At 49.6% G+C, this 15,772-nt stretch overlaps 1 protein-coding gene across 1 annotated transcript in view; it reads right to left on the bottom strand.

The window, feature by feature from the left end:
- The window catches only part of DYSF (dysferlin), a 178,296-nt gene that overhangs the window by 25,843 nt on the left and 136,681 nt on the right, over positions 1 to 15,772 (bottom strand). Inside the window, exons 42-45 of the mRNA XM_056855187.1 lie at positions 14,269 to 14,424; positions 13,813 to 13,904; positions 11,263 to 11,433; positions 9,322 to 9,464 (exon numbers count right to left, since the gene is read on the bottom strand). Coding sequence (XP_056711165.1) covers positions 9,322 to 9,464; positions 11,263 to 11,433; positions 13,813 to 13,904; positions 14,269 to 14,424 — 562 coding nt within the window. The remainder of the gene's footprint in view (positions 1 to 9,321; positions 9,465 to 11,262; positions 11,434 to 13,812; positions 13,905 to 14,268; positions 14,425 to 15,772) is intronic.

Genomic DNA, 15,772 nt, shown 5'->3' on the forward strand with positions numbered 1-15,772 from the left:
TCCTTATTTACTCTGAAACCATGGAAGACCATGTGCGCCTAGTGCGAGAGGTGCTCCAGCGGCTGCGGGAGCACAAACTGTATGCTAAGGTGTCCAAATGTGAATTCCACCAACCCTCCATTACATTTCTGGGGTATGTGATCTCCCACCAAGGGTTGGAAATGGACCCCGCCAAGGTCCAGGCAGTGCGGGACTGGGAACCCCCCACTACCCGCCGCCAACTTCAGCAGTTTTTGGGGTTTGCCAATTTTTACCGGAACTTCATTCCTAACTTTGCCCAAGTTGCGCTTCCCCTCACTGCCCTGTTGCGTACCAAGGACAAGGGGGCTAGCGCCGCGCTTCCCTCAGCCCGTTTGCAATGGTCCCCCCAATGCCAGCTAGCTTTTGAACGTTTGAAGCTACTTTTTTCATCCGAACCCGTTTTGGCTCACCCAGATTGCACCAAGCCTTTTGTGGTGCAAGTGGATGCCTCGGATGTAGCCATGGGCGGGGCCCTATTGCAGAGGGATGAGGGGGGAAGGTTGAGACCATGCGCCTACTTCTCCAAGAAGTTTTCCCAGTCTGAAATCAACTGGGCCATTTGGGAGAAGGAGGCAGCAGCGGTCAAACATGCCCTTACCATATGGCGACACTTCTTGGAAGGGGCCGAACTGCCATTCGAAGTGTGTACCGATCACAAGAATCTTGAGGCCCTCAAGGGGGCTAGAAAACTCAATGCCAAACAGGTTCGGTGGGCCCAATTTTTCGCTAAGTTCCGGTTCACTCTCAGACATGTCCCTGGCAAAGAAAATGCCCTAGCCGACGCTTTGTCACGACTTCCCCAGTATCGCAACGATTTCGATCGCCCAGTCGACTCCCTGTTCACTCCCGAGCAGCGAGGGGAAGTTCCTAGCTTAGCCGTCACCACCCGGTCCCAAGCCCGACCACCGGAGACCCCCCCTACACTCAAAGGCATCCCGGAAGCCTTCCAACAGCGACTCCGGGACGCCTCCTTGCAGGAGGAGGAGCATCATCTCCTCCCCACTGGTCTGGAACGTACCAACACTTGGTGGGTGCAAGGGGGGAAACTGTACGTCCCCTCCTCTCTTCGCAAGGAAGTATTGGGACTTGTACATGGTGCCAGGCTAGCGGGTCATTTTGGTTTCATAAAAACGCTTCACCTGGTTCGAAGACAATTCTGGTGGCCCGGTATGAGATCTGATGTAGAGTTGTATGTGCGCAGCTGCCCCACCTGCGCCACAGCCAAGAAACGGATGGGAAAACCCCCAGGGCTTCTCAAACCGCTTGAGAGCCCCTCCCGTCCCTGGGAAGTCATCGCCATGGATTTTATCACCGACCTACCTCCGAGTCGGGGAAAAACGGTTCTTTGGGTTATCACAGACCTCTTTTCCAAACAGGTTCACTTCGTTCCATGTGCAGGCCTTCCTTCAGCCCAGGGCTTAGCTAAACTGTTCATCACACACGTCCTCAGGCTACACTCGATCCCGAGGAAGGTCCTCTCCGACCGGGGGGTCCAGTTTGTTGCCAAATTCTGGCGGGCCTTCCTAAAGTTAATGGGAGTGGAAGAGCAGGGCCTTTCTTCCGCCTATCACCCCCAAACGGATGGTCAAACAGAACGAGTAAATGCGGTGGTAGAATGTTATTTGCGTTGCTATGTAAATTTCCACCAGGACGACTGGGTCGACCTGCTGCCATTTGCCGAATATGCGTATAACAATGCGCCTCATTCCTCTACCGGCTTTAGTCCCTTCCAAGTTATATACGGGACGGATTTCGGCCCTTTCGGTTCTGCCCCCGTCTCGCCAGAGCTCCAGTCTACCCCTGACCTTCAGGAGTGGATTCAGGTGGTTAAATCCACCTGGCCATGGTTGCTCAAAAATCTGGAAAGGGCAAAAAGCAAGTACAAGGAACAAGCAGACAAACACCGGTCTCCGGGATGGGAACTCAAGGTGGGGGAGCAAGTCTATCTGTCCACCAAAAACCTCCGCTCTCTTCGCCCCTGCAAAAAACTGAGCGACCGTTATGTGGGACCTTTCCCCATTACCAGAGTAATCAACGAGGTTACTGTGGAACTGGACCTCCCAAAAACTCTGAAAGGAGTCCATCCAGTCTTTCATATAAGCCTCCTCAAACCCTATGTGGCAGCCCCCCAGTTCCACCCCCCTCCCGCACACGAGATTCCTACCGTAGTAGGAGGGGACACCCATTTGGAAATATCCAAGGTTTTAGACTCCAAATGGAAGAAAGGGAAACTGTTTTACTTTGTTCGCTGGAAAAACCTTGGCTCCGCTCATGACGAATGGGTGGCCGCACCCCACATGGCGGCTCCTCGCTTAGTCCGGGAATTCCACCTTGCTTATCCCGATAAGCCTCGTCCTCTCGGGGACCCCGGGGGGGGGCCTTAAGGGGGGCAGAATGTGAGGGTCTCTGTCTTTGTGTCTCTGCTTTCCATCACCTGCTGTGTTATCAGTGAACTCGTAAAAGCAGTTCACACCTTCTGGTCTCAGGCGCCAGGCCTGATGGCCCATGTATCTTCCCCCCCCCCGCTGTTCTTCCTGCCAGTACTCCCTCAGGCCGATGCGGCCTTGGAAGTGTGATAGCCGCCCAGACTTCCTGGGATCTGTCTGATGTTTTGTATTATGCCAAGCTTGTAACTTCCCATAACAATAAGTGTGAACCCCAGTGCCCCAGTGCCCTGGAGTCAATATATTCTGTAAACCCGTATAGCCCCTCACTTGCAACTTTCTACCTGTGCCTGTCTCATCTCCTGAAGGCTTCAATAAATCGATTGTTTCTGTATCAACGTCTGAGCAACTGATTTGGAGAAGCAAACTCAGAGAGGGGGATCTCTCACACTAAGGTAGAGAAAAACAGGGGCATAAAAACCAACTCCGCTCTTCTTTTTTTTTTAAAAAAGAAACAAATATCCAGGAGCTTTGGCCTCTGGGAGTTCTGGTTCAAGGGCCCCCAGAGTTCTCAACTTATTTATTGGGTTCACCATATTTGTTTATGTGTTTCATTGAGTTATTTTATCATTTTAAATGTTCTTTTTCATTGTTCAAGCGTTCTGAGGTTTTTCTGTTCGTCACCTTGGGGACCCGGATTGGGTGGAAAGGCAGCATAAAAATGCTTTAAATAAATAAATACAATGAATAAAAATGAATAAAAAAATAAACTCATTCGAGGAAAATTGCAAGGCAACTGGAATAGGGGTGCAAGACTCTGCCCCCGCTATCTTCAGTTGTGTGGTTCTCGGAGAGCCGTTCGTTCGTTCGTTCATTTGATAACATTTTTAAGCCACTTTTCCACCCAATCAGGATTTACAAGGCAGCAAACATTAAAAACGTTAACACATTTAAGCAATTTAAATACAGTTGGTTTACTTAGCAAGTGAGGGTGTATGGACACCAAGGAAATGAAATATATCTTTTTTAACATCCCCCCCTCCCCGGCACACAACCAAAGTGGGGCTGATGAAACCAAGACCCCCGCACCAGGCGGCTTGTAAAAGGCCCTCTCTGGTCTTGGGCCTGCACAAATTCACTTCATACCCTGGCAGGTTCGGCTCCCAAACAGCTGCTTTCCAGATTCCCCCACCCCACACCCAAAGTTCAGCCCCAAGCTTTGATTGAAGAGATTTCTGCTAAGGTGGAAGAGGGGGAGAAGGACGAGGCGAGTCCAGGCGCACACCTGGAGGGCAGTAATGCCAGCCCGAAGGAAACGCACTGCTGCAGTTTGGAGACCTCAAATGTAGGAAGCCGTTGCCTTCTCCCGAGTCAGACCACTGGTCCAGCAGGATGGTGCCACAGCCTGGCAAACGCTCTCCACGGACTCAGCCAGAGGTCGCTGGATACCTTTGCACTGCAGATGCTGCAGACTGAAACTTGGACCAGCTGCATGCAAAGTTAGGGTTGCCAACTCTGGGTTGGGAAATTCCTGGGGATTTGGGGATGGAGCCTGGGGAGGGTGGGGACCTTAATGGAGCATAACACCATCGAGTCCCCCCTCCAAAGCAGCCATTTTCTCCAGGTGAACTGATCTCTGTCACCCGGAGATCAGTTGAAATAGTGGAAGATCTCCAGCCACCAGCTGGAGGTTGGCAACTCTAACGACACTACACAGGTGCTTTGTCTCATGTGAACTAGGGCTGTCAATTCGGTTCGGCCCGAACTGAAAATCAGCCGAATTTCCCTTGATTCGGCGGTTTTTAGTTCGGGAGGAACCGAACTCAAAACTGGCGGGCAACCGGGGGGGCCGAATTCAGCGAGTTCGTGAGTTCATGAATAAATTCGGCCAATTCGGGGCCGTCAGTAAGCAGCATAACCTTCAGTAAGCAGCATTCTCCTCCCCGGCCAATCGGTGGCCAAGCTGGGTCTTCTTCTGGCCAATCAGTCAGGATTGAGTACTGGAGGAATCAGCTGATGTGCGGCCAGCCGGGGAAAGAGAGAGAGAGAGGGAAATCCTCATGTGTGTGTGAGGGGGTGCTTGTGCACATTCGCTCCTTTCCGTGGCTGCAGGGGGCGCATTTTTTGGGGTACCGACCCCAAACTTTCAGGGGATATTCAGACAGGTTTTCTTAAGAGACCACCCAAGTTTTGTAAACATTGGGTCAGGGGGTCCCGAGATATGGGCTCCCCCCCTTTTTCTTTCCATGGCTGCAGAGGGCGCATTTTTGGGTGTGCCGACCCCAAACTTTCAGCGGAGCATCAGACAAGGCTTCTTAAGATACCCCCCAAGTTTTGTAAACATTGGGTCAGGGGCCCCCGAGATATGGGCTCCCCCCTTTTCCTCTCCCCCCTTTTCCATTTTCGTGGCTGCAGGGGGCGCTTTTTTGGGGGTGCAGCCCCCAAACTTTTATCATAGCTTCAGAGAATCCCTCTTAAGAGACCACCCAAGTTTTGTAAAGATGGGTTCAGTGGGGGCTGAAATATTGGCTCCCCCCTTTTCTCTTTCCGTGGCTGCAGGGGGCTGCAGGGGGCCGACCCCAGACTTTCAGCGGAGCTTCAGTCAAGGCTTTTTAAGAGACCACCCAAGTTTTGTAAACATTGGGTCAGGGCCCCCCGAGATATGGGCTTTCCCCTTTTCCCTATTGGGATGAATGGATCACCCTCGAGAGATGCATACATATGGATCTTATATTGGATACAAATGGAATCATATTGGATTACCCAGCCTCCCAGCCCCTCCTGCTGGAACAGAAGACAGCCACAGTAAGACCCCTTTGGGGGCTTTAATCTATATTTTTTCTTTTCTGTGTGTGTGTGTGGGGGGGAAAGCAGAGTCTGTGTGTGTGTGTGGGGAGGGAGCAGTTTCTGTGGGTGGGGGGGGAAGCCAAAGGGGGCTTTTGCCGGTTCTGCCTGGGGTGTGTGTTCCCCCTCCAGTCTCTCTCTCCCTGGTTTGAGGGGGGGCTTCATTTTTATTCTTCAGGTTTTTCCTCATTCATAAGATCAGTTAGGTTATTTTGATGCTTGCTCAAAACTGGTTTTCAAATGGTGACTTAAAGAATGCATCTGCCTGGTCCCAAGTCCAATGCAAAAGGAGAAATTCCACCCCCTCCTGCTCATTATGCATAGCTAGCTGCCTCTGTCCCTTTCCATGGTATGCAAACTCCCAGGTGTCAGGTGTTGCTTTGCACTGTTGCAAAGGTGTTGCATTGCGTGCTTGTGTTGCTTTGCAGTTGTATTGTTTTGCAAAATTCTTCACACCTGCCCCGCCCTTTGCATGTTTGCAAAGGTGTTGCTTTTCAGTTGTGTTGCTTTGCAAAGTTCTTAGCACCTGCCCGCCCTTGCTCTCATCAGCTGTTTGTCGGGGCCGGGAGCTTTGTGCGTGGGGGGCAAGCTCTGCTGAGAGATACACATTAAGGGTGGGGGGGACCCCTTTCAGGGCCCATATCTCAGCCCCCCCTGACCCAATCTTTACAAAACTTGGGGAGTCTTTCAATATACGTCCTTTGAAGCTCTGCTGAAAGTTTGGGACCTCTAAGCCCAAAAATGCCCCCCCCCAGAGCCGCGGAAAGGCGCGGTTGTGTTTTTAATGGCTTTATTCGGCCGAATTTTTTTTCCGAACTTTGAATTCCCGCCGACTTGAACGGATCCGAAGTGGGGAAGTTCGGACTTCGGCACGTAACGAACCCACAAGGGCCAAATTCGGCCGAATCCGAACTGTACCGATTTTTTTTTTTTTGACAGCCCTAATGTGAACACTACGCTACTCGTTTAAGTCTTCTCCCTGGTGTCTCATTGCAATCTCTTAGGGTTGCCAGCCTACAGGTGGGACCTGGAGATCTCCTGGAATTACAACTCATCTCCAGGCAGCATAGATCAGTTCCTCTGGAGGAAATGGCTGCTTTGGAGGGTGGGACTTTATGGCATTGTACCCCACTGAGCTCCCTGTCTTTCCAAGCTCTGCCCTCGTTGGGTTCCACCTTCAAATCTCCAGGACTGCATACCTATTCTCTCTAGTATCAGAGGAGCATGCCTATTATTTTGGGTGCGGTGGAACACAGGCAGGGTGGTGCTGCTGCAGTCGTCTTGTTTGGGGGCTTCCTAGAGGCACCTGGTTGGCCACCGTGTGAACAGACTGCTGGACTTGATGGGCCTTGGTCTGATCCAGCAGGGCCTTTCTTATGTTCTTATGGCTTTCCCAGCCCAGAGCTGGGAACCCTAGGGTTGGTTCTTGACGATGTGAGCTAACTGGGTGATCCCATGAGCCCCTTGTGTCCCTCTGAACATGTTGTATGAGATGGGGAACCAACTTTAAAAAGCAACCAAAGCCTACAATGAAAGCAAAACCTTCACTTCTCCAGGCAGGAGTCCAAACGGGCCCTTCCGCCACACTCCTCCCAGCGGTTGCACTTGGCCCTGCCTGCCTTGTTTGACCTGAGTCATCTCCATCTGTGTCATCACACCTCCCTCTACAGGCCAGAATCCACAAATACAAGCTCTGCCACTGACTCCACTCAGAGGCATGGGGGCGGGGGTCGAAATAAGGGCAGTCCAAACTGTGCCAAAGAGCTGGAAATATAGCACACCTCGTGTGGCATTCGACATCTGGAAAGGGATCTTGAGAGCCTCTGCCTTCACCTCCTTTGAAAATGTTTCAAGCCCCTGCTATTGCAGAGAAAAAATCTGCATGTAAGATCTTGCTCAAGTCATTGGAAAAGCCCCTGCCCTGGATGGCCCCAGGCTAGCCCGATCTCACCAGATCTTGAAAGCTAAGCAGGGTTGGCCCTGGTTAGGACTTGGATGGGAGACCACCAAGAAAGTCCAGGGTTGCTACGCAGAGGCTGGCAAGGGCAAACCACCTCTGAATGTCTCTTGCCTTGAAAATCACAGGAGGGGTTGCCGTAAACTTGCTGCGACTTAATGGGCTTATTCAGCATTTGAGGCAGTGGCACCCAACATGGCCTAAAAAGGGATCCAGCGAATTCATGGAAGAGGAGAACGTCTGTCTCGGAACTCAGCCATGATGTTTATGTGGGACCGCAGTGCTCAGAGGCAGTATTCCTCTGCATGCCAGTTGTCAGAGAGCAAACCATGGGGGAAAGATCCTGCCCTTCAGAAATGCCACCGGCTCCACATGCAGGGCCAGCTAGACAGGGGGAAAGTGGAGGCCTCCTCAATGGTGACTCATGAGTGCTCAGAGGCAGGGTTCAGATGTTGCAGGCTTTGGCACCAGGAAATGTTTTGGGACAAGCAGACCCTGTACAAAGGAGATGACACTTCAACTGAACATGGAAATATATTTCCAGAGGGGGAAAGCGAGGCCAGCCTCTGATTTTGAGACAACTCGCCATCCCAAGGAGTGGTGGGATAAATATTCTGGGTTATCTAAATGGGACAGGCTAGAGTTTGGCAATTAACATATAGGGGGAAATGGCAACCTTCTAAGCAGACCAAAGGATCAGAGAGGACAACGCAGATGCCGAGGCCCCTTGGAGAGGGAAACAAGATATGCTGTTCGTATGTCAATGCTACATGTTTGGAGCCAAGATGGAGGAGCCAGCCGTGCTTGGTGCTGAATGAGAACATTGACACAGCGGGCATTTTGGAAGGGGTGGAAGTGGGAAATCGAGTGGGATGTGAAGAGAAAGGGTGCAGAAGAAAATATCAGGGTGGTGCTCTGTTCATGTCACAGAACACAGAAGCCAAAGTGCATAAGAGGATTAAACTCACTCTCAGAACCACCATGGGTGGAGATGCCGGGCCAAAAAGGTAACTGGGGACCTCCTTATCTCCACACTAGAACTCTTGAGTATGATCTTGAGATGGGGAAGAAAATAAAGTGATCCAAGCAGGAAATGTTGTGCCAAGGCATAGCTTCAACCACCCCCACATTGAGTGGGCAAATGAATGTTCAGGATGTGACGAAGAGATAAAATGTGGAGGTCCCATAGATGACCATACCTTGGAACAGTTAGTCATAGATCCAGCTAGAGGAGAGGTGACTGTGGACATGATCCTAAGTTGTGCTCAGGACCTGGTGTGAGAGGTAAGCATTGCTGAACCAAGTGGAGACAAAGTGATTGTGTTCAGAAGTTATGTAAATGGAAGGTTTTCCCCAAAGCCCAGGATGGCCATGTTTGATTTCAAAAGAAGAAACAAGAGAGGTTCATGCAAAAAAAAGGAAAGACGGCCAAATCTCTTCAGGATGCTTGGAAGTCATTGAAAGCTACTGACTAGGTCAGACTGCAAAAGTCAAAGAGGAAACCAGTTGCGGTTAACCAGAAGAGTCAAACAAACCATAAAAGGCAAGACAGCTTTCTGTATAAAGCGGAAGTCTGGCCCAAACAAGGAAAATAAAAGGGAGAAAAAAAGCAGACAATAACAAATAAAGAAGAGCATTAAGATAAACAATCAAGTACTAGAAGGGCTGTCATGTAGAGGATGGTGCTGAGTTGTTTTCTGTTGCCCCAGAAGGTTGGATCAAAACCAACGGGTTGAAATTAAATCAAAAGAGTTTCCGGCTAAACATTAGGAAGAACTTTCTGACAGTTAGAGAGGTTCCTCAGTGGAACAGGCTTCCTCGGGAGGTGGTGGGATCTCCTTCTTTGGAGGTTTTTAAGCAGAGGCTAGATGGCCATTTGTCAGCAATGCCGATTCTGTGAACTCAGGCAGATCATGAGAGGGAGGGCAGGAAGAGTTGTGTCAGTGTTTGGCTCCCGTGGCCCTTTCTCACACGCCACAGGCCCTCTCTGAAAATCACTGGGGTACCACTGATCTGAATCAATGTTACATTTCTCAGAGTAATTCTCTGCAAACCATTGAAATAAAATACCATGAGCGCATGTGCATTTCACAGGTCAATAAGCCAGAGGTTTACCCAGGTCGGAGAGGCTGTAGGCTTGATCCCTGAAGATGATCCGGTCCGGCTTATAGATGGGTGTTTTGCAGTCGCGATGCAAGGCGAAGAGGTGGAGCAGCTGGGTGGGTCGCAGTTGATCCCTCCACTGGTTGGGACCGGAGCTGGGGGAAGAGAAGAGATTCTTGGGTGCCATTTTAAATCACTCAAGGCTGGTCATATTTGCACTGTTCTTATTCAACCCTCACTTACTGCAGAAGAACAAAAATGGCCATTTAGTCCGGATCAAAAAGACTCCCTAGCCTACATTGTTTTAGCATGTCCACAAAATATCTGGATAAAACAGCTAAAGTTTCTGAGAAAAGGAGACCGCATTATCTGTTGTCAAAGAGATGCAGCAACTTTTCTCTTTATAGTGTCAAGGAAAAATTTAATTTCATTTCCCCTTTTTAAACTAGAAGTGGTTGATGGATAGCCAGTGGCTGATAAACAGAGGGAAAGGATAAAATGCTTGTTGTGATATAAAAAGGAACCCTCTACAAACACCTTGCAACTGTCATCAACTCCTTGATATGACTGGGAGCTGAGCAGGAGAATGTCTCTTCGGATTGGGAGCAGAGCAGGGGAGGGCTGTCACTCCATTGTCTGCCCATCAGTTACCAGGCTCAATCCAAGGCATCGACTATCACGTACAAAGGCCCTCCGTGGCCTCAGACGCTCACATCTGCGAGATTATCTCTTTTCCTATGATCTGCCATGGCAGGTTTGCTCAGCCAAGCAAGGCCTTCTGCAGGTGCCAACCTGCAAATGGGCAAAATCAACCACTGCCCGTACACGTGCCTTCGCTGTTGTGGCCCCCACCTTGTGGAACGGCCTGCCTGAGGAGGTCAGGAAGGCTCCCACCTTCCTGCAAACTATTCAAAACTGAATTATTCAAAAGGGCTTTTTGCACAAGGCAAATAGAAGAGGAGGTGCAGGGGGGACATGATTGCTCTCTTTAAGTATCTGAAGGGTTGTCACTTAGAAGAGGGCAGGGAGCTGTTCCTGTTGGCAGAAGAGGATAGGACTCGCAATAAAGGGTTTAAATTGCAGAAGGGTATTGGCTGGATATTGGGGGAGGGGGGAATTGAGTTGTTTGACAGTGGAATCAGCTACCTTGGGAGGTGGGTGAGCTCCCCCTCACTGGCAGTCTTTAAGCAGAGGCTGGACAAACCCTTGTCAGGGATGCTCTAGGCTGATCCTGAATTGAGCAGGAGGTTGGACTAGATGGCCCCTTCAAACTCTATGATTCTATGACTACTGTAAGGAAATGGTCAGAAAGCTATGTTGGTAAAGGGACATGGCCTGTGGCCTGCACTACTCTATTGCAGCCGATCACTAGTATCTACACCACTTAATGTCTCATGCTGAAAACATCCTGCTTGGTTTCAGCTCCACTGGAGGATTCTGTTTGTTTTTAGATTTCTGTAGTCCACTCCAAACCCTCTTGAGCTGTTCATTAGCTGTCTCATAATGTTGACTGTATTTGGCTTACACTATGTAATCCGCCTTGAGTCCCAGCATGAAAGGCGGACTACAAATACCCTAACAAGAACAGTGACAATATCAACAACAACAATAACAATGTTAAAAGTAGCTGAGCCAAGGGGCAGCAATTACAGAGGGGACTACAGGCTCTCCCACCAGGTGCCTTTAGACTGGTTCTCATTGCCCCCCCCAACACAGGTGTGAGCCAAGCAGCCCCTGCAGGTAAAGTGTGTGCTGCCCCCCCAGCCCTGGAGCCTCTGCTAGCTACAGGCTGCCTTTGCCTGGCCACACCCTCCCCTGGGCAGAGCAACAGCAGTGAATTTTCAGGCACCAGACAAAACGTCGTTCCTCATCCTCTGGAACAGGCACCAGGCACCTTCCCGGTCCCCTGACTAAGATGCCTTAATGTTAACACGCTTGCCCCAGAGTACCTACATGCAGTAAGTCTGGGGCAGACCACAGCGGGCCCCAAATCTGGAAAGGAACCGATTCTCTAGATCAATGGTGGTCTGACCAATCTTCTCATCCTTGGACAAGAGGTCGTAGTCATAGAGAGAAATCTTCAGATCCTTCTCCAGGGGCAAAGTGCAAGTCAGCTCAAACATCCTGTGGAGAGAATGGAAAGCTTCAGTTGCTCTGGAAAGCAGCCAACACCATAATGGATGCAAGGAGAGAGACCTGATTAGCCACCATGGAGTTAGGGTTTGACTGCTGGATTGGGATCGCACACGAACACACAAATCAAAATCAGACCCACAGAGATCAGTACTGTCTACTCAGACAGGCAGCAGCTCTCCAGGGTCTCAGGCTGAGGTCTTTTACATCATCTGCTACCTGGATCTTTTCACTGAAGATGCTGGGGGCTGAACCTGGGACCTTTTGCATGCCAAGCAGATACTCTTCCACTGTGCCACAGCACCTCCCCCCAAAGTTTTTCTACTCAGGCTGGCAGCAACTCTCCAGGGTCTTAGGCAGAGATGTTTCACATCACTTACTCCCTGATCCTCTCCCCGCAAAGTTTAATTCAATGGTTGTTACTTGGTACCAATAAAAGAAACACATAATTAGTGGCTAATTTTTTTGCAGGCAGTAATTAAATGTAAAAAGAGTTAATTTGGGGGATTCTATTAGTGTGATGCTGCTTGTGGCCTTTTGACAGTTTAAGCAATATCATTTAAGTAAGGTACTCCCTGACCCTTCCTACTAGAGAGGCCAGGGATTGACCCTGGGACCTGCTACATGCCAAGCAGATGCTCTAGCCACAGCCCCTCCCCACGCTGGGAGATGGGGGAATGGTGGTGCTGGAAATTGCCATCAAGTCACAGCCAACTTATGGCAATCCTATAGGGTTTTCAAGGCAAGGGTCATTCTGAGGTGGTCTGCCATTGCCTGTCTCTGTGTAGTGACCCTGGAATTCCTTATTGGTCTCCCATCCATATACTAACCAGGGACAACCCTGCTTAGTTTCCCAGATCTGATGAGAAAAGAAATTGGTTTTTATATGCCAACTTTCTCTGTCTTTCAAGGAAAATGAAACCAGCTTACAATCACCTTCCCTTCCCCTCCCCACAACAGACACCCTGTGAGGTGGGTTTGGCCGAGAGACTGATAGTAGCCCAAGGAAACCCAGCTGGCTTCATGTGGAGGAGTGGGGAAACAAATCCAGTTCACCAAAGTAGAGTCCGCTGCTCATGTGGAGGAGGAGGGAATCAAACCCGGTTCTCCAGATTAGAGTCCACCACTCTTAACCACTAAACCATGCTGGCTACCCTGGGCTATCCAGGTCAGATCTAGAAGACCCGGGTTCAAATCCTCACTCTACTATGAAGTACAAGAAGAAGGTTGGTTTTTATATGCCGACTTTCTCTACCACTTAAGGAAGAATCAAACCGGCTTACAATCACCTTCCCTTCCCCTCCCCACAACAGACACCCTGTGGGGTAGGTGCAGCTGAGAGAGCTCTAAGAGAGCTGTGACTAGCCCAAGGTCACCCAGATGGCTTCATGTGGAGGAGTGGGGAAACAAATCCAGTTCACCAGATTAGCCTCCGAAGCTCAAGTAGAGGAGAGGGGAATCAAACCAGGTTCTCCAGATCAGAGTTCACTGCTCCAAACCACCGCTCTTAACCACTACCATGCTGGCTCTCTTGGTTGACCTTGGGCCAATCTGTCTTTCAGCTTATCCTAACCCACAGGACTGTTGTGAGGATAAAATGGACAAGGGCAGAACCATGTACGCCAGTCTGGACTCCTCCGGTAAAAGGCAGGATATGAATGTGACTGATAGCTGTCAAAATTCCACTTCCCCAAGCTCCATCAAGACAGCAAAGAGGAAAGGCTCCAATAAATCCTGGGCCAGGATGGTATGGGTTAAAGTTGCTCATTTTCTTTGGTTTCTGAAGGCAGGATTGAAAATGGTATTTTTAGAGGAAAGTTGGCATTTATTCATTGGCTATTGGGATTGGAGATTTCACACTAATCTGTGTGATTCCCTGGTATTTTGTTTCTTCATCACCCACACTATAATGATCACAGGATTGTGGTAATAACATAATCAGACTACTTTCTTGGCCCATGTGCTTTCCATACAAGAATTTGCAGAGTTTCATAAAAAGTTCAAAACACTTTCTGAACAGCTGGCTGTGCTGGAATTGAGCTGATGCATCGCTGGAGCAGACCACGGAACAGCCCGGGCTGGCAGACTCTGGCAGGGAGAGCCTCCACCAGAGCTCTCCAGAAGATGGGCAAAGCCCTTCCCACATGAAACGGGCAGCTCTGCCTTTCCAAAGGCGAGCACCATCCATTCTCAAGGCGTTTAGGCAAGAGAGTTACAGCAGCTCTAGGGAGCTAGAGGGGGTTCTGCCGGCAGCCCCAAACATTACATTCTCACCCACCTGCTTAGTCTTAGGAATATCTCTGTCCCCAGCGCGCACGCGCACACACACACACACACACACTAATGTCTGGAAGTTAAATGCCCTCTTACTTCCCAAAGACAGGCTCCAGAGTGCATGGGATATAATGATCCTGGTCACTGATAGATTTCTTCCCCACGGAAATCTTCACATAAGGGTCACACTGCAGAGGAGAAGAAAAGAGGGGCAGAGGAGGTGAGTTATCTACAACAGTCCCAACCACAAGCGCCATGGAAAGGTAAAAATGGCAGCCAAGCAGCAGGCTGATCTGGGGAGCCGGAGGGCTTTGAGCAGAGGGACAGACTGGGCCAGAGCGTTAAGAATTCCAGGATAAATATCAAATATAGTTTTTGTGGTAATCAAGGTAACAGAATGAGATTCCAAGCGCTCTGAGCTAGCAAACATCCGAGAACAGTTTAGACAAATATCTCTCAGGACTGGACAGCTTTCAATGGGACCCTCATTCAGAAACCATCTGCCCAGTCTAAGTACAGCTACCCCACCGGGGGTGGGTGGGGGTGTCTTACCTTTCCATTCGAGTCTTTCGGTTGGAGGTCAAAGGCCCGAATGATATAAACCCTGACGAGGCATTCCTGAGGGCCTCTGGCTGGAAGCTGATGGAACTGGCGAGGGGGGAGAGGCACCGTGGGATCATCGGGCAGAGGGTAGATCTTGAAGGAGCCCTGCAAAAAAAGGAGGGAAACCATTCTCTCATAAATGCCCTGGGAGTCTTTCCTGTTCCCCCAGAGAAAAGAGCAAGAGTCCCAGTAGCACCATCAAGACTAACAACATTTCTGGCAGGGTCTGAGCTTCTGTGAGCCACAGCTCACTTCTTCAGATACCACTACATTGTGAGTCCATCTGTCCTTACTGTAAGTATTTCCTGTTGGTAGAGTATTCTAAATACGCAGAGAAGGGTCAGACTCACTGATTAAAGATAAAGTTGCCTTTATTGAAGGAACTACATTTTAGAATAGGAAAGCTGAGAGACAGAGCCTCTAGCTGTCTATCTAGCTAAGGAGGGAGGGAAAGGGTAGAATGACTTCCAAGAAGGAGGAAATTGTCCCCTAAGAGTATCAGTCTAAGGACAGACAAGAGGAGTGGGGAAAGGGTGGAAAGGGTGGAAAGGTCTCTGGCCTTACAGCCCTAACTAGCTGACCACTTGCCCGCCTTCTGCTGGCTCTTCTTCTCAGTTCCTTTGCATGCTAGACATTGCAACTCTTCCAACATTTACATGCTGTTTACAAGCTATTGCCGTTGGGTGACTGAATTCACTCTTCTCTACTTACTGATTGTAAGCTGCTTTGAGACTCGTTAAAGGTAGAGAAAAAGCAGGGTATAAAAACCAACTCTACTCTTTTTATATAAATAAATATCCAGGAGCTTGGCCTCTGGGAGTTCTGGCTCAAGGCAGCCCAGGGTTCTCAACTTATTTCTTGGGGAGGGGGGGCACCATATTGCCAATGGAATTATCCAGCAAGAGAGAAAAATGGGATAATATCGTGGTCATTCACAATCGACTGCTTTTCAACACTGCCCCCGGAATCTGTTGTTTTGACATGGGAAATAAAATGCAATTGGGACCAAAATTCAGGGCAAATTCCAGAGAGCCTCTCTGGCCAGGCAAAATAACAGAATGCCACAAGACTCTTTGTTACTGAAATACAAGCCTCTCTCTCTCATTTTCACACACAAATACATAAATTCGCTCCCTGTTTAAAAAGCAAATTCCAGTTTTTAAAATTCAAGTTCTTAGCCTTCTATTTCAAAGTCTGGACTCTGAGCTGGGGATTTTTTGCACATCCTTTGGGGATTTGGGTTCTGTTGGGCCTTTGAGGGCTGATGGCCAGTACACCTCAGCTGACACCCAGCCGAACGGAAACCATCAGACCTCCCCATGAAAACTGCAGATACTGTGATGATTCTTGCAGGTTTTCCCCCTGAAGCAAATCGCAGCTCCCCAGGAGAGGCGCTATTTTGAAAGCAGCCTGGGGAAATAGAGTCCGACCCCCCTGGACCCAACTGAAATCT

Source organism: Euleptes europaea, chromosome 9 (genome assembly GCF_029931775.1).
Source record: "Euleptes europaea isolate rEulEur1 chromosome 9, rEulEur1.hap1, whole genome shotgun sequence".
Lineage (NCBI taxonomy): Eukaryota > Metazoa > Chordata > Lepidosauria > Squamata > Sphaerodactylidae > Euleptes > Euleptes europaea.